The following is a 19628-nucleotide window of genomic DNA, read 5'->3' as shown; positions in this document are numbered from 1 at the left end:
TCCTATAATTTTTAATTTCTAAGACCTCGTTGGGATGGTTATGAGTTGAGATCATTTACGAATAATAATAAATTTTTTTTTTTTTTTTATAATAATAGTGAAGTTATTTAAGTTGAGATGTTTTATAAGAATTTTGAAAAATGAGAGAAAAAAAAAATAAAGTTATTATAAAGTTAAAATATTATTTTTATTTTAAGATTTGAAAAAATTTAATTATTTTTTGTATTTTGTTTGAAAGTTTGAAAAAAGTTATAATGATTAAATAATAATTAGATGAAAAAGTTGAAAATTTAAAATTGAAACTTTGGGAGATTTGGATAGTGAGTTAAGATGAGATGAGATTAAAGTTGAATAAACTATCATTAGAATATTATTTTTTAATATTACTTTTATTATGAGATTTTGAAAAGTTGAATTGTTTATTGTATTTGTATAGAAATTTAGAAAATTTGTAAAGATTAAATTATATTAGATGAGTTGAAATGCTCTTTCAATCCAAATGACCATTTGTATTTATGTTGTTTAAATATTGAGATAAGATGGGATGATATGAGATTGAATATTCTTATTATCTAAATCAGGCATAAACCTTTATTTTTAAATAATAAGGATAGTATGGAAAAATTCAAATTCTTATAGTTGTTTTATTCTTAAGTCAGTATGTATCATCCACATTACTTAGATGATAAAATTTAATTTATAAAATTTAAATTTTAAAATTTCTTATTAATTATTAATTATTATTCAAGTTGACTTATAAATATAATTTTTCATAATTTAACTACCACCATAATGATTTGGCACTAAATCATGATCGACAGTGAAAAGTAACTCTTCCTGCTATAACGAAATGTAACACAAATTTGTGAAATTTCTTTTTGCATGTTTTTTTGTTTGAGAAGTTTGATCTAAATAACGAAGATGTAACCCAAATCGTGAAATTTTTTTCCTTTTTTGTTTTTGGCAATTATGGCTTAAAGTTTAAACTAATGTTATATTTTGTATTTGTTCAATAGATTTTCCAAATTGATTTCTTTAGGTAATTCTAATTTCTTTATGTAATGTCTCAATCCTAGAGATCCAGAAAGTTCGCTCCTGTCACCTAAAATCATCATCCAACCACATAATATATATACTCCAAAATTCTCTATAGAACATATACTCATTATTTCATATCAACTGCTTGCTTCAGTATAATTAATTTAAGACACCACAAAGTCTTAAAACATCCAAATAACCCAAGTCAACATAACAAAACAATTCCACTTAGTACAATCCTCCAGTAATCAAAGTGTCATCTTTACATTTACTCCACTATACTCATATAGCCTTACCTATACTTTATATTCTTGATTCACAGCTGAAATATCCAAAACATATGAAAATATTGTGGAGATAAGAAGTGAGTTATCAACAATTCAGTAAACAGAGAATATATACTATTATATAAATATGAGCATTTTCAGATAATTCAGAATGCAGAAAAAAAATATTTCAGTTTCAATATGCATATCTCAAAAAAGCATTATCAGAATATCAAAGCGATAGTTCACATGTTCATATTCAAAAACCCTTTGACATAACATGACTAAACATCATCATTTTATCGTATCATATCACATAATGTCACCATATCATATCAGAGACCATATTTAACCTCCGTGGTAGGGTTGTGTTATCTCTGGTAGCCAAACCAAACAGTATCAAAATGTGAATCTTTCCCTTATTCATTTTCAGAGACTCGAGTATGCACACATGAAAGACCATGCAAAAAAATCACTTTATTTTCAAAGTAGGTGCACTCATATCAGAGATGTTGGTATCAACCATATAACATAATCATAAAATAACGTCAAAGGTTTTTCAGATTTCATATCATATTAAACAGAGTACTGAACATATTCAATTCATATAATTTTCACATAATTAAAACGGATTTAGAGCATCTTTATATAACATGTACAAAGTTTTCAGATTTCATATTTACTCTTTTGCACACTTCAGAAATAGCATGTCAAAATATTACTCATGTCACACCGGTCATGTCAAAAAATACTTTATCTTTTATACAGATTTCATGAGTAATGCATAACACACAATTGAGATTTTTTCACATTTCTTTTCAAAACATAACATGCATATATTTTCTTTACATAAAATCAATCTTAGTTTAATTTTCTTTTTATACAAAGTTTAGTACGAGAATCCTATTTACCTGGACTTTTCAACTTTTATGAATTTCCTCACAATAGTACTAAGAGAATATTAATCATTACCTATAAAATAGTCATGTAACTTGAATAAATTTTTAATTGAACACGTATCTCATAATTGAAATTGAAATACTTAAGTAACCTATTTTAATTTCTCAAAACCTAAAATTCTTATAACCTTAAAATACCATTACTTTTCAAATTCATCGATATCCACTTAATTTCTCTAATTAAGATAATAAACTCTAAATTATTTACTATTGAAAACTAACTATAAAAATTTAATACTAGATAATATAATTTAACTCCTTAATTATTTTCTATAAGAAAAATAAAGTTTTTGGGTTAACATAACCCAACTTAAAATATTAAGCCAATGTAAAATACATTTCCAGTTTAATATTCATTTGACATAATTATAATAAAATCTATTAAAGTAAACAACATAATTTCGTTTAATAAAACATACCTGATCAGATTGGAAGCGTTCAAAATAAAGTTAAATACTTACTATTTACAATTGAAATTCAATTGTAAACGAAAAATTTAATATAAACTAATATAATTTTAATTTTTAAATATTTTCTGTTAAATATAAAATGAGACGAAGCCCACTTAAACTTATGCCCATCGTAAAACCAAACCCAAACAAAAATACAATTTCAAAACACATTATAATTTGGCTTATAACTCAAAGGGAAATAAATGAGATTTCATCTCAAAAGTTTACTTTGCGTAATGAGCTTTCCGGGAGGCTCAAAGAAATCACTTTCATTTTATTTGAAAACAAGGAGCTGTTTGTGTATAGCAGAGCGGGTGGCAGAGGCTTACCGAGAAAGAACTAGCGTGGAGGAGAGATCACGTAAGGACTTTCGGACCATTTACTTTGTGGGCTTCATGGTAAGGGAGTGGAGAGGAGTTGCTGGTGCCGCCATGGTGCAAGGCAGCGGCCGAACAGGGTGAGGCTTTCAGTTTGTGTGGAGCTGGGCAGCTTGAAGAGGCTAAATAGGGGAGGGATACGTACCCACGGTGGTCTTGGTTTGTCCGCATGTCTCCATGAAGCGCACGGCGATCATGAAAGCCTTCCGTTGACGGTTTCTGCAGCAAATGCACGGTGGAGGACTGAGACCCGAACAAAAACTTGCTCTGTTTCGACTTCCTAAAACAGAAGCTCTCGGCTTAGGCGCGATGATGGTGCAATGGTTTGCAGCTATGTGTTTCCAAAACTAGAAGCTGACCTACGATGCCTTTATAGCTGAGGAAGGCAGCGACAACAATGCAGTGGCTTAGACCTAGGTGATAGAAGGGCTGAGGGAGAGAGGTTGATGATGGAGGGTTACGGTGGTTGGGCACAGCTGGGCTTCGTACCTGGTGGTTTACGGTTGGGTGCGTGAGTGGTGATGGTGGTGCAACAGCTAATAACGCCAAGACGCGGCTGTGTGGATTTTTCGTGGGATGAGGTGGTGGCGGCGTTGTATGGCAGATGGACAGAGGGGTTCACGTAGGTCCTGAGAGGTTGTTTCGTGAGATGGAGGCTCAATGACAACCAAAAGTCTACAGACCCACCGAATCGCAGCACCACACGACCAAAAGAAAACTCGTAAAAGAGGGAGAGGGAGTGTAAGGGGATCTGTTAAGAGAAAAATGGCGAGAAAACCCAACTGCAGGGACTTGGGAAAGGTGGAAACGGGGGAGAAAATTACGGGGACGGGGAGATGTATGTAGCAGGAGAGGAGAAACTAACCATTGGGAGGGAGGAAAAAAATGAAGGGAAGAAGGAAATCTTTTGACAAAACGGTGCGTATAGTACTTTTAGAAACTAGGGCTTGGGTTGTCGAGATGGCTTGTGAAAAATCTTGGTTATGACATGATTCTCCCCTCTTATAAAAAGTTTGGTCTTCAAAATTTACTTTGCCTAAAGAAAAGTCTAGAATACTTATCCATCACATCATTTCCACATCTAATTTAATCACTGATCATTATGTTAAATATGATATTCCAAGATTCTAATTTTTCGATATTTTCTCCTGGTGCCTCACATACTTACTCCTTTAAGCATACACGTTTTCTTACTTGGTACCGATCATTATATCCTAGGTCTAGTTCAAGTCTATAAATATCAACCTCAACAATAGAAATAAAAGCCTAATAATAATTCCAATCATTTTTTTTTACAAGAAATGTGATACTTGAGTCGTGTCACCTATAACAGATAGATCCAATAGAAACGTTGAGAATTTAAGAAGGGATAGATTTTAATATTATCCCATATAATAAAGATAATAGTAGGTGGTGTATGAGATCTCACATTGATTATAAATAAAAAATTATCGCTCTTTATAAAATTTTAATGAGATTCTAATTACATCATTAACTAATCATTTTAAAATATATGTCATATAGTTTGAGTCTTTTATTAAAACGTCATACTTTATGCATTCATCAATTTTTCGTCTTAAAACTTCTTGATAAAATTAAGGAAGACAATGCTTTAGGGAATGCTTGGTTAGTAAAAAAATTCAAAAATTTTCAAATATTGGAAAAGAATGAGACTTGTTTTGTTATATTTTGTGAGTAGATTGACCATGACAAATTTAAAAAAGAGTACACGTTGGTATAATTTTACGTACAATATTATACATATTGAGTATCTTACTTATTTTTATCTGTTTTTTATTTTCTAATTCAAATTTTAAAATTTAAAATCTTTACAATTTCAATAACTGACGCATCGGCATGTATAGTTATATGTATAAAATTATAAGTATAAATAGAATTTTTCAATTAGATAAGATTTTGATTCGATAATTTTTTAAATTCTTTTATTTTTTGTGATTAACTATTATTATATTTTTCGATCCCTCTACAGGAATAGAAGGTTTGCACTAAAGAAATGTACAGAAGATATATTTCTGTTTTTTTTTTTTTAATACATATATATATTTAAAAAGAAACAATAGAAATGCATGATGATTACGACATGTTTAGATTAGAGATAGTCTCATCTCATCTCATTATTATAATTTTTTAAATTTTTATTTAAAATATAATAAATAATTTTTTTTTTTAAAGTTCAAAATAATAATACTATTAAAAAATAATATTTTATTCAATTAATTTAAAACTATCAAATATCTAGAGCAGCAATTATTCGGGCCAAATTATCGGCCTCCTTAACATTTTTCGTTTCTTTAACAGTCTAAGGCTTCGTTTGGATCTCAAATTAATCACAATTCATTTCAACTCATCGTTATAATTTTTTTAAATATTAATATAAAATATAATAAATAATTTAATTTTTTTAAATTTTAAAATAATAATAATATTAAAAAATAATATTTTAACAATATTTTATCATCTCAATTCAACATTCAAACACAACCTAAGAATTTGAAAAAAACAAAAAGAAAAAAAGTGGAGTTTATTTTTTCCCTACGTAAGACTCAGAAGTGGAGTTTGTTAAATTTTGAAGAAAGATTTGAAAAAGGGGTGTGAAAGCTTAGAGCATCCCCATCCGGATGCCTAAAACACTATTATCTCTAAATTATAGGGAAAATTTTAGGAAAAAACTCAAAAACTCCCTCCCATCCCATTCCCTATTTTAAGATTTTGATTTAGGAAATGAACAGTGGGAACCACTATTCATCCCCTAAATTATTTTTTATTAATATTTTATTTAAATAAATAAAAGAAATTCTTTTTTCAATCAACTACATTTTCTCTTATACTCATATTTATTATACTTTTAAATAATATTTTTAAAAATAATTTAAATAATTACTAAAATATAAAAATAATAATTTTAAAAATATTATTAAACCCTTAAAAAATAATTTAAATTTTTATTTAAAATATTCACTATAATAATAGTTCAAAACATAAGAAAAAATATTAAGTAGTGAAGTTTGAAAATGGAAGTGAGAGAAAAAAGAAATAAAGAAATAATAGAAGAATATTATTTTAATAGAATAGAGAAAGGATAGGGATTGAGATGTAGAAGGTTTTTTAAAAATGAGTAAAATTTAAGATAAAATTATAAGGAGTGTCCTTTTTAGCTAAAATTTAGAGAAAAATTTAGAAAATCGGATGGGAATGCTCTTACGGTCTAGCACTCACCAATACATTCTGCTTTTTCCGGATCGCTGACGTGTACGACCCAGATTCAAACTCTGTCATGTCCTAGATTTTCTTCGTCCTTCTAATCCTACCCCTTTTCGCACTCATCTTCCCCTCTACATCCCTCTTTCGTTTAATGCATGTTAATGCAAAACCTTCATCTTCTATTTTCTCGAGCCGCAGGAAATAGTCTTCAGATTCACCGTCTCAAGCTTATCAGATCACATCTTACATCAAGATCTCTCACCAATTTTGAATCTTTCTTTTAAACTCGAGTATAATTTTATTGTTTAAATTAGATCTTTGAGATATTGAACAAAAAACCCTAACGTAATTTTGTGCAACTTGTAAGATCCGGTGAAGATCAGATCCCTGAAGTATCGGATTTGAATTCGATGGTTTTTGTAGAATCTTGAATAAGATTTTAATATATGGTCGTTGCTGGATCGAATTGTTTTGAGTGGAATAATTCTGAGGGGATTGAAGAAACCCTAGGTGAGATGGGGAAGGATGAGACTAAGGTCGAAGATGTGGAAGAAGGTGAGATTTCTGATACAGCTTCGGTGGAGGAGATCACAGAGGAAGATTTCAAAAAGCAGGAGAGTATTACTGCAACAAATACTGTCTCGTCGAAACCAATAGCCGGGACTAGGGTTTGGACGGTGCAGGATCTGTATCAGTACCAGGTTTCTCGTGGCTATGCTTCGAGCTTGTATAATCTAGCGTGGGCACAGGCCGTGCAGAATAAACCTCTGAATGAGATTTTCGTGATGGAGGCGGAGGTTGACCCCGACGAGAAATCGAAGCAATCCTCTGCTCTTCCAAATTCCAACTCAAAGGGAATTGATGAAATGGTGATTGACAATGACAATGGGGACGACGTGGATGTGAAGGTTGTGGATGTGGATAAGGAGGAAGGGGAATTGGAGGAGGGTGAGATTGATTTGGATTCTGAGCCGGTAGATAAGGGGGCCGAGACTGACGTAGTTAAAGACGAAGCGGTTTTGTGTAATGAGATTGTAAATGTTGAGAATTCAGAGATTGTTTCGGACAAGCGAGTGACTTCGATTTTGGAAGCTCTGGAGAGTGTGACTGTGATAGAAGCAGAGAAGTAAGTTAATGGTATTGCGTTTTGAGTGTGTTGGGTGACTTGCCTTATTTCTAACACTTACAGTTGGGTTGTTTTGACAATTGATTTACTTTTGGGTTTGACATTTATGGTTGATTTATTTGTTCTAGATCATTTGGAGAAGTTTGCTCCCGAATGCACAAAACTTTGGAGAGCTTGAAGAAAGTGTTTTCTGAAAATCATGTTCCCCTCAAGGATGCTCTTGTTCAATTGTCGTTCACTGCGATTCAAGCAGTCAATTCTGTAAGGCACCCCTGCGTTTTTGAACTTGCTACATTGTTATCATCACCGAGTATAATTTTGTTTTTTAAGTACTCTTGATGAGTTCAAAGGTGCTGGTTTTAAACATTGTAGAGATTCAATAATTGTTTAATTTCAGGTTTTCTGCTCCATGAATAATGATCAAAAGGAACAGAATAAAGACAATTTGTTGAGGTTTTAATCATTTTCTATGCTTATTCTTTAATTTATTTGAAATTCGATGCCATCAATTATTTAGTCATCTCATTTGTTTCATTTTGGTGACAGGTTAATTTCTTATGTCAAGAACTTTAATCCCCCTTTATTTTCGTCTGAGCAGATGAAAGAGGTGCGGTTATATCTAACCTGGTTTATTGAAATTTTCTGCCCTTGCTTGTTTTTAGCGTAGGAAGATGTTGATGTTGTAAACTAAAATTTTGTGTCTTGTTCACAGATAGAGGTCATGAAGCCCTCTGTGGATTCTGTGGATCCATTATTGAGCTCTACAGATAGTGTTAAACATTATGAAATGACAGCAATTGATGAGGCTAATAATAAGGATTCTGATGCTTTAGCCAAAAGTGATGCTCTTGAATTGACTTCTTCTAATAAGTTATCTTCAGATTCTGTGGCTGCTGGATCCTTGGTTCATAGTAACCCAAACATTCTATCTGAAGTTTTGAGACCAGGTATTTCTAGCTTTAAGAGTAGAGGAGCTTTGCTCCCATTGTTAGACCTTCACAAGGATCACGATGCAGACAGTCTCCCATCACCCACACGAGAAGCACCATCGTGCTTCCCTGTGCTCAAAGTAATGACTGTTGGAGAAGGTATGGCTAACCCATTGTTGCCCACAGCTAAGGTGGCGCACGACACTGAAGAACCTAAATTGCGTATTTATGAAACTGATGCTCTCAAAGCTTTTTCTAATTATCAACAAAAATTTGGGCGAAATTCCTTCTTTACAAGTGATAGACTTCCCAGCCCAACCCCTTCAGAAGAATGTGATGATGGGGATGGTGACACTGGTGGGGAGGTTTCCAGTTCTTCCAGTAGTGGTAATTTAAGAAATGTTAATCCACCCATTCTGGGGCAACCTGTTACTCCCTCCACGAACAGTTCCAGCATGCAAGGACTGATCACTACTAAGAATGCTACAACTGCATCCTCTGGCTCTAATATCATATCAAAAGCTTTGGCAAAGAGCAGAGACCCAAGGCTTCGGTTAGCCAATTCTGATCTGAGTGCTTTAGATCTCAACCAACGCCCCTTATCTTTGGTGCACAACACACCCAAAGTGGAACCTGTTGGAACAATTAGCTCAAGAAAGCAAAAAACTGTTGAGGAGCCTACTTTGGAAGGTCATGCATTGAAAAGGCAAAGGATTGGATTGGAAAATTCTGGAGTTGTTAAGGATGTGAAAAATGTGTCTGGTAGTGGTGGCTGGTTGGACGACACCGGTACGGTTGGACCTCAGTTAATGAACAGAAACCAGTTCATGGAGAAAGCAGAAGTTGATCCCAGAAAAATGGCTGAGGTTGTAAGTTGTTCAAGCTCTAGTTGTGCCAATAACAATGAAACAATTAGTAGAAATGACAACGTGTTGGTGACAGGTACCAGCACCACAGCTTCTTTGCCTGCTTTATTGAAAGATATTGCTGTGAATCCAACTATGCTGCTAAATATACTTAAGATGGGGGGACAACAGAGATTAGCAGTAGATGCCTTGCAAAACTCTGCTGATCCTGCAAAAATCACGACACTACCTGCATGCTCAACCTCTATACTGGGAGCAGCTCCCTTGGTGAATGTTGCTCCATCAAAGGCCTCAGGGCTTTTGCAGAAACCAACAGGAACACTACAGAACCCTTCACTGGTAGATCCCATGGTGAGCAGTTGATTTATCTATTTCCTACTCTTTCAGAGTACAGAAATGATTTAAGCATTAAGCATGTGCTTTTTAAGTCTGGGTTTGTTCTTTGTGCTGGTTTAAGAGCTTATCTCTTGTTTGAATCCGGCTTCTATATTCCTCATTTCTTTTTGCCCATTTCTTTTTTTTTGATAACTAAGAAATCTTTATTGATAGGTGCAATAAGTTGCATATAAATGGAAATATGATTGGTAACCTCAAGAGGGATTTTAATTTGGGTAGTGATAGGGTTACTACCCACCTACTACTCAAGCACATTTAAATTTTTTTTATTTTTTTTATCATTTTCTTTTAAGTATTTTGTTACCATCCTTAATCATTAAGAAAAAATTAAAAAATATATAATTTTATTAATATTCACTTCCTTAACCATTAAGTAAAATAAAAAATAAAAAAAAAATCAAATACAATTTGAGTAGTAAATGGGTAGTAATAGAGTAGTAACCCTATCATTATTCTTTTAATTTTACTTTTATTAGCTTGTTTGAAATAATTTTTTGTTAGTTTGCTTGATCTTAAAATTGATTTCTCTAAACGTTTCAGTTGGTTATGTGATATATAAAAGTAGTCGACTTCATAAAAAAGAGTGATAAATTTACATAACAGATGCTTTTGACACTTATCTAGAAAACTAAGACAGTTTTTTTATTGAATCATCACCTCACAAACAATTAAGTAAAATTAGACCATAAAGTTGCTAAACATTTTAAATGAAAAATCAATTATTACTATGCTTGCTTCTTTTGAGTATAGCTTGATGCATGCTTAACAATGACAGTGCCTGCAGGAAGACACAGGTAAAATTCGCATGAAACCCCGTGACCCTCGTCGTATCCTCCATGGCAATTCACTTCACAAGCATCCAAGCTCGGGACATGAGCACATCAAAATTATTGTGCCTCCTACATCAAGCACCCAGGGAAGTAAGGACAACCTGAATGCCCAAAAGCAAGAGGGTGAGGCAGATGCAAAGTCAGTGCATTCACAATCAGTTGCACCACCTGACATTGCTCGGCAGTTCACAAAGAATCTGAAAAATATTGCTGATATTATTTCTGTTTCTCAAGCATCAACAACTCCAATAATTTCTCAGAATATGTCTTCGGAAACAGTACAAGTTAAGTCGGACAAAGTAGATGTGAAAGTTGTAGCTTCAAATTCTGAGGACCAGCGGTCTTTGATAAGTACAGCACTTGAAGTAGGTGTAGCAATTGCTTCTCGATCAGAAAACATGTGGGGGGATGTTGAGCATTTATTCGAAGGATATGATGACCAGCAAAAAGCTGCCATCCAGAGAGAGAGGGCAAGGAGGATAGAAGAACAGAAGAAAATGTTTGCTGCACACAAGCTCTGCCTTGTCTTAGATCTGGATCACACGCTACTCAATTCAGCAAAGGTTACAACTTTTTTTCATTATCTAGTGCTGGTCCATGGAGAATGCTTGTTTTGTAATATCTTTTTAATTTGACTCATCTTTTTCAGTTTGGGGAAGTAGATCATGTTCATGATGAGATATTGAGAAAAAAAGAGGAACAAGATCGTGAAAAACCGCAGAGGCACCTCTTCCGCTTTCCGCACATGGGAATGTGGACCAAACTACGACCTGGTATTTGGACTTTTTTGGAGAAGGTAAATTTGATCGATTAATCTCTTTTCTTTTTTGTTGCCTAAATAACCAATGGGCACTTGAGTTCAATGTGAAGCACTCAATGCGATATATGTTTGTATTTTAGGCTAGCAAGCTTTTTGAGCTGCATCTGTACACCATGGGGAACAAGCTGTATGCTACAGAGATGGCAAAAGTGCTTGATCCAAAAGGGGTTCTGTTTGCTGGACGAGTTATCTCTAGGGGGGATGATGGGGATCTTATTGATGGTGACGAGAGGGTTCCAAAGAGTAAGGATCTGGAAGGGGTTCTGGGTATGGAATCAGCTGTTGTAATTATAGATGATTCTGTGAGGGTTTGGCCACATAACAAACTGAACTTGATAGTTGTAGAAAGGTTAGTTACCTGTATTCAATAAAGAATATGTGATTTCTGTAAGTGATTTTATACTTTGCTTAGGCAGCCTCATTCTCTTAACCAAATGCTAATAATGCATGGATTTATTACAGGTATACGTACTTTCCGTGTAGTAGACGCCAATTTGGGCTTCTAGGTCCTTCTCTGCTTGAGATTGACCATGATGAGAGACCAGAAGAGGGAACTTTGGCATCCTCTTTGGGGGTAAGGCTATTTTTTAACCTGCGTAGAGAATCTGCAAATGATTAATTACACTCCGCTGACCATTTGTCTTATGTTCAAATAGGTTATTGAGAGAATACATCAAAACTTTTTCTCCCACCATTCCTTAGATGAAGTTGATGTAAGAAATATACTAGCTGCAGAACAGCGGAAGATTTTGTCTGGCTGTCGTATTGTATTTAGCAGGGTTTTTCCAGTTGGCGAAGCCAATCCTCACCTACACCCATTGTGGCAGACAGCTGAACAGTTTGGTGCTGTATGCACCAATCAAATAGATGAACAGGTTACACATGTAGTTGCCAATTCTCTTGGAACTGATAAGGTATTGCATCACTTTGTTTGAACATAAAAAATAAAAAAATAAAAAATCTTGGTAACTCCTAGAGGTTAGCTCGAGTGGTATAGGCCTTGGTCTTGGTGGTATGCCTCTAGGTCTAATATTCGAATCCTCTTAGGTGCAAACAATTTCTAGGGACTATCTGACTGGAGGACTTTTCTCTTGAATTACCCAAAGTGCACTTGCGGAAAACTTCTTGACGAGGGTCTGTGCACCCTTGGGATTAGTTGGGACGCTATTCCTAAACACCCGGTGCCAATAAAAAAATAAAAATCTTGGGCAGATGCATGATGTGCCCAATTATCTTAGAAACTTTTTTTTTACAAAAATGACGGTACCCAATTTTAAATATTTTACACACTTGTTCATATAGTTGTGAAAAAAAAAGATTGGATGTGCATTTAAAGTAAAACTTGCTTATCTATTGTTATGAACAGGTGAATTGGGCTCTTTCTACTGGAAGATTTGTTGTATATCCAGGCTGGTAAGATTACTTTATCCGAGTCAGGGAAATTTATGTTTCTTTCTCATTTATTATTATTATTATTATTTTCAAGTAGTCGTCTGTTTTAGGAACTGACTTGGCTTTTCTCCCTTCCCCTGTTTCTACGCTTGTTTCCCCCCTTTTGCCTTTCTTTTGCTGTAAAAACAGGGTGGAAGCATCAGCATTGCTTTACCGGAGGGCAAATGAACGAGATTTTGCCATTAAACCACAAACAATATCCTCCATATCCCCCGTTGGTTAACTAAAACCTAACAAACATAAAATCAAAAGTTGGGATAGCTGGAGATGGATAGTGAGCTAATGCTAGGTAGGATCAGGCTAGCCATGAGAATGTTGGCATAGTTTTCAGTTCATGCTATCCAATCCCTTACAGCTGGCGGCTGCATTTTCCCTTTCAAAGCTCGCCAAATTTGCTAGTCTCGAACTTTTTCTTTATTGGGTGGGTTACTAAATTTAGGGGAAGAGAGTATCTATGTGGTCGTTGACCAAGATGGATGTGGTTTAGCTGCGACTAAAATCCTCACTGCGGCAAGATTTTGGATCGAGATTGCTTGTGGCCTTGACAAATGCTGTGAATCAATGCATCGGCCTCTGGGGAACACAGCTGATTATTGTTCAGGTTGGGAGATTCAAAAAAGTAATACGAAAGATAAAAAGGTTAAAAACGGTATGAAAGAGATACTGACCCAACTGGAGCTTCTTTGAAATACTTAATTGTGTGAAATTCATAATATATATTGAAACAAGAAGACATTGAGAGAGGGAGAGACCTGAATGGTAGGGAGAGGACAAATGGGATTAATCTTAACCTCCATTTGTACAGACATTTTCGTTGGCTCGTCCTGGTGTGGAGTGCGGAGAGATTAGTTTGATATTTGCAATTCCTGGTTCATGGATTCTCTGATAAATCTAACGGACTTGGGCGGTTCCCCTGTTTCCTTACTACACGACTCGAACGGTAAGTTTAGGCATCCAACGGAAACAACTGGGCTTGACGTGAAGAATTCCTCAGGGAACAAATTGAAACGTATATCTAGCTGTTTTTTCTTAGTTTCTTTCGTAGACAGCCCTTTTTTCGTTATTTTATTTTAATTATGTATATTTTAATGGTTCAAGGCATTCCACCAAAGACAATAAAATGCCGAGTTTTGGGAATCTGCAAGCATTTTTCAGAAGCACCAAAAAATAGATTCTTTATTGTCAAAAGATAGCAGAAACTAACTATATCTCGAAAATAAGATAATAGAGTTATAGATAGATTAATTGCGTTAACGACGATGAATTAGTTTCCGTAAACGACAATGAAGACCGAATTAGTTTTATGGCTATGGAAATGATGAGCCGCCACTGTGGATTTATGGCAAAGGACCTCTCCATAATTCACTTGATTCTCCCCTTGAACCTTTCTTGAATGGACAGTGGTACATCCACCGATAAAAGGGTATCTAAATTCTAATGGTGTATTCATAATGTTTTAATTTTTAATTTTTTTTAAAACCATTTGTGTTAGTATCTTTTTTTTTTTTAAAAAAAATACTAAAAAATAAATACATACAAATGCTGATCGTACACTTTGTCGATATCCATCTTCGGTGAGAGTATCATTTTCTTTCTTGAATTGGAGATTGAAGCTGTTCAGCAGATCTGTAATGTAATATACCAAATTGGTCTAAAACTGAGAGGAGTGAGGACCACAAGAACTGTGAATCCAAAACGCCCCCCATATACCGGTTTGCTTCTCTATCTGTAGGAGGCTGCCTTGCGTCGCTTGCGTAAATGAAGCTTGACTCTGCAAGCATATCATATACTTATTATAGGTAGAAAATATGACGGGGACCGAGTCAGACTTTTATTTTTTATCAGAATTTTAGGATTAGGGGAGAGGCATAGAGTGGGAGAGACATATATTAATTACTCTTGGTCCTAGAGTTCAAATAAATAGTCTAGGAGATTCAAATCTGATAGAGAGTTTTTATTCAATTATTACATAATCTGTCTATGATAACATGAATAGGTTGCATATTTTATATGGTAACATAGGAGAGTTGTATAATCATTGCCTAAAAAGGTCTGATAATATCTAATTTACGTTCTGTAAAAATTACGTTTCCATGATTATTCTTCTAGGAACTATTCTGGCAAATCATTCAAGAGCCAAAAAAAAAAAAAAAATGCTCATCATTCTATTTTATTCCTGTTAAACTAATTGAGATATTCTACTTATCATCCATATACTATATACTTTTTATGAACAAAAAAAAAATTAAAAGAGGGGTGGTGTGTGGGATGCTAAGGCACTTTTTAGATAATAAAAATGTTTCATCTTATTTTATCATTATAACTTTCTAAAATTCTCATATAAAATATAATAAACAATTCAATTTTTTCAAAATCTCAAAACAATAATAATATTAAAAAATAATATTTTATTCAATTTTCATCTCAACTCACTATTCAAACTGTACCAAGATAGAATTATTTTTATTAAATATTTTCGATTTGGTTTATCTCACTTTAAGATTATAGCAAGAGTAAAATACAGATTAAGAAGACGAAGACAACCCTTTTTCCCTTTCCAAGGTGGTGGATTAGAGCATTAGCATTGGCTTCATCAAAATTATCTTTAAAATTTGATGAAAAGTACATATTTTCCATAAATTCAAAACCTCTCTATCCATAATCTCATATTGAATTAGCTATTGGATTTATCAAAATATAATATTATATTATTTTTTTAATAATAATATTATTTTTTTATTTTTTTTTATTTTACAATTATACTAACCATATATATATTAATAATTTAATTTGATACTTAAATTATTATTTCCTATCTAATTTTTTTTTCTCAGCCTAATTACCCAACAAACACATTTCACAAATTAATTTTCAAATCTAAATTAGTAGTCTGCTATATTTTGTAATAAAATAATGGGATAGACTCATGAATAGTAAATCTTCAAATATGAAGATAAAACTAAATTTCCTGTAGCTCAAAGCTTGAGATTTCAGCTTTACCGAATCCAATGCCAGCGATTCTACTCCCAGTCCATTCAAATTTTAGAGAAATCTTCATTTTACCAAAGCCGCTGCCAGTGCTCTTAGACATAATCGTTTTCACTACTCTTGATAGCTTAAAATTAATAGAAAAAATAGAAGGTAAATAGAAAACAACAAATGATTTGAATAATAGTCCACTTTCAACGTGCTGACATATTAGTTATTGATATGTTAAAAATAAAATTAGTTTTATATGTAAAATTATAAGCATATATAACACTACTCTTAATTTTTTAGATTGTCGTAAGTCTTAAATCAAGTGAGTATAACCACTTTGTTTCATTCTTATTTGTTTCATTCTTTGTTTTGAGTGAGTATAACCACTTCGCTTAATTCTTTTAGGATTTATTTAGAAATAGATCTCATTTCAAAATTCTCATTTAATCCCGTCTCATTCTCAAATATAATTCAAGTACAAAATTTTTAAACTAATCATTACAGCTTTTTCAAACTAATCATTACAGTTTTTTAAATTAATTATTACAACTTTCCTAAACTTTTAAACAAAAAATAAAAAATAATTCAACTTTTTCAAATTTCTAAACAAAAATAATATTAAAAACCTATATTCTAACAATATTTTAACTCTATAATATTTTTATTCAATTTTTTCTATCTTCTTTTCCAAAATCTAAAAAATACTCAATTCAAACTATCTCACTACTATTTATAAATTATCTTACTACTATTCACAAAATTATCATCTTATCTCACTCCCCAAATGAGTCCAACTCTTAAAAGGACTCTCCTTACGGCTTCCACTTATATTTTTCGCTTCCTATATTCGTCGGTTCATCAACTTGGATAATTTATATTTCGAATTCCTTTTCTTTCAAATCTAATGAAACTACTTTTTCCATACTTGGTAGCTTGTTTGGTTGAGAGTTAATGAATTTTGGTAATTGTTTTAGTCTACAAAAATAGTTTGTCAATGTTGTGTTTCGTACACATGAACTAAGCTCTAGCAACTTAGGTTAGGATCTTTCTACTTGCAAACATGGAGACAAAGGTGGGCTCGAGAGTGTCTGAGGAGCTTCCGATGTCAAAGTCAATACTTATTATTCTTGGAGAATGACAGGAGAATTAGAGGGTTCAGAGACTTATCGTACATGATGCATGACTTTAATAAGAAGTTTCGAGGGACATCGCATACCTTGTCTCAGAAGTCTGCATCATGCCCACAGTTGCCCCAGTCATGGCCTTTAATGCGGCGTGGCGTCTGAGCTAGTGTCATTAATGCGGTGTAGCTCCTTGGGTGGCGTCTCAATGGTAGGTGATCGGCGCGGTCATTTCTCTTTCCCATCGTCAGAGAATGGAGGGTTGCTCGCATTTTCCGTTCACCTATTGGCGTAGATATTTTAATGCCATGTGTCACTGGCAAGTGTTAGGGCCGGCACGTCCTGTCTATCCCCCCGACTTGTTTTCCGCATGATGCATCTCCTTTCTACTAATATAGTTTGTGGGTCGGGTTCTTTTGGTAATTCTTAGGCCTTGAGAGGGTATGGTCTAAGCCAGGATGGGCTTCAATGACTTATCCAGGCCCAACCTAGTGGGCTATAGTGGGCTAGGGGGGGAGGAGGGAAATATCCCTTCCACATTTTATAAAAACAAGTTTTACAAATTGATATGATTGGATATGAACATCAAATTGTAGAACTACATTTAATGTAAAATATATATGACGTAATCTATTATACTACATCAATTTATTAATTTATTTTTATAAAATCTTTTTACAAATTTAATACTTATCATTAATTTTTACTAAAGATATTTTATTGAAGCTTGATCGATAAGATTAATTATTATGAAAAATAAGTTCATCTTATTTGTTTAAAATTTAACCGAATATATTCATTGATTTTCCCACTCCTTAAGCCAAATTAATCCAATAATAATAAACGTCAATGTTTCTATTTACTATAGGTACACTTTATCTTTGACCAACTAAGAGTAGTCATAGTCTGTTCTCTAAATCTCCAAAATCTCAAAATTTGGAGATTTTGCCCCAAATCCCTCTCCATTACATTCTTCATTTTGTGGTGAATGGATGGGGATGCTACAGTGGATCCCAAATATGGGGATTGACTGTTCATCCCCAAACCGTTCTCGTTGGTTGGTTTATGGGTTCCCTCCCGCGTCCCCCTCCTTCGACTGTTGGCTATGTTCGTGGTTTGGGCCCCTCCCTCACACCGCGGCCACCATCAACAACTTCATCTCCATCCTCTCATCACTATAAGTTCAATCCCTTCCTTTGCATTCGATTTCCTCCATTTTTTGGGTTCCCCTTTGCTCATTATGTAGTCATGACTGTTCGGCTTCTTCAATGGTGAACTCTCCTCCACGTGAGATCCTTCATTCATGGTTTCCTGCACCAAGGTTCTCTACCTCATTTAACCCCTTATATAGTTCCTCCATGGCTAGATTTTGAGATCTAGGATTTTGATAAAAAAAAAACTCTAGATTTCTCACGGGTTACAATGATGGGTTCAATTTGTGCATTTTTCTTGTTGGAAATGAGTATTACTGCTATGTTCATTGAGATTATTCGTGTTTTGTTTGGTTTGATTGCTATGTGATGTTTCGATTGATGCCAAGATTGGTCTATACACTCACGGGTTGGTTTGTACAGACCCATTACTATGTTCTGTTTGCATGCTTCGTGTGTGTATCAATGGTATGTGATGTGTCAATGCTTTGGGTTGATCTGTGCATATCCATTGCTATATTATGTTTCAATGTCCTTGTGCAGACTCATTGCTATGGTCTGTTTCAATGATGTGTTACGTTTCAATGCCATGTGTTGTGTCAATGCTTTGGGTTGGTTTGTGTAGACCTATTGTTATGTTTTGTTTCAATGTTATGTTATGTTTCAATGTCATTGTGCTCTGTCAATGCTTATTTGCTGTTTCAATCCTATGTATTGTGTCAATGCTTATTTGCTGTACCAAATGTATTATTTACTATGTCACGAGGGATATACTGGTGGTTCTACAAAATAGTCACGAAATAGTTGTTCATGCCCTTGAATATGATCATGTTGAATATATTTACGATATTGCCGATTACGACCACATCGGGATGTTGATCTGTCATAGTCATTAAGAACAACTTTCAACTCATCTTCAGAAGATAAGTTAAACAATAACTTGTTGAAGAACGAACGAGCCGTTTGATGAAATGAATAGAAGATAAAGTCGAAAATTGAAAATTTGTAAGATGAAATAGGAATTAGGTTCAGGAGAATGTGATTGTAATAAAAATGCCTATTTATAAAAAGAAAAAGTTACCGTTACAATAAGACGAAAAAATGTTACCGTTAAAGAAAAGATAAAAAATGTTACCGGGAAGATAAAAAAAAGTTACCGTTAGAGAAAAGACAAAAAATGTGATTTTTGAAAAGAATAGGAAAAATACAAAAAATGTAGTAGTTAAGAATAAAAATAGAAGTGAGAAAAAAAGTAATAAATAATAAATGAGAAAAATTTATTTTAATATGATAGGGAATGAGATGCATGAGATTTTTTGAATATAGGTAAAATTTGGTATAAAATTTAAGGAATGATGTATTTTAGTTAAAATTTAGGAAATCTTATGGGGAATGAGATGTGAATGCTCTAATCAGACGATTATTTATCTTTTCTTTTTATTTTGACATATCAAATATTAATTAAAATAAGAGAATTTAGTTTGGAGTAAGCTGTGGATTATATCTTTATGAGTTTTGTTGTCCATTATATCATATATCACATACTACACTTATTTTTATTTATTTATTTTTAAATTAATTAGGTTCTTATACTTATCATTCCTACACCACATACTTACTAAGAAAAAAAATAAAAAGATAAAA

At 33.5% G+C, this 19628-nt stretch overlaps 1 protein-coding gene across 2 annotated transcripts; it reads left to right on the top strand.

Annotated features, from left to right (window-relative positions):
- Positions 1 to 6442: 6442 nt before the first annotated feature.
- LOC109001214 (RNA polymerase II C-terminal domain phosphatase-like 3) lies at positions 6443 to 13870 on the top strand. Of its 2 annotated transcripts, none has more exons than XM_018978409.2 (12): positions 6443 to 7440; positions 7569 to 7701; positions 7838 to 7893; positions 7987 to 8047; positions 8153 to 9586; positions 10416 to 11024; positions 11111 to 11257; positions 11362 to 11630; positions 11744 to 11855; positions 11938 to 12195; positions 12648 to 12694; positions 12863 to 13870. In XM_018978409.2, the coding sequence occupies exons 1-12, from the start codon at positions 6761 to 6763 to the stop codon at positions 12954 to 12956; spliced, it is 3900 nt and encodes a 1299-aa protein (XP_018833954.2). In that variant the 5' UTR covers positions 6443 to 6760; the 3' UTR covers positions 12957 to 13870. The 2 variants fall into 2 exon arrangements, with proteins under 2 accessions (XP_018833954.2, XP_018833953.2); XM_018978408.2 differs by having other exon boundaries at positions 10407 to 11024.
- Positions 13871 to 19628: the final 5758 nt, after the last annotated feature.

Source organism: Juglans regia, chromosome 13, assembly GCF_001411555.2.
Source record: "Juglans regia cultivar Chandler chromosome 13, Walnut 2.0, whole genome shotgun sequence".
NCBI classification, from domain to species: domain Eukaryota; kingdom Viridiplantae; phylum Streptophyta; class Magnoliopsida; order Fagales; family Juglandaceae; genus Juglans; species Juglans regia.
Note: the sequence above shows the minus strand (reverse complement) of the source record. Positions and strands in the feature narration are given on the sequence as shown.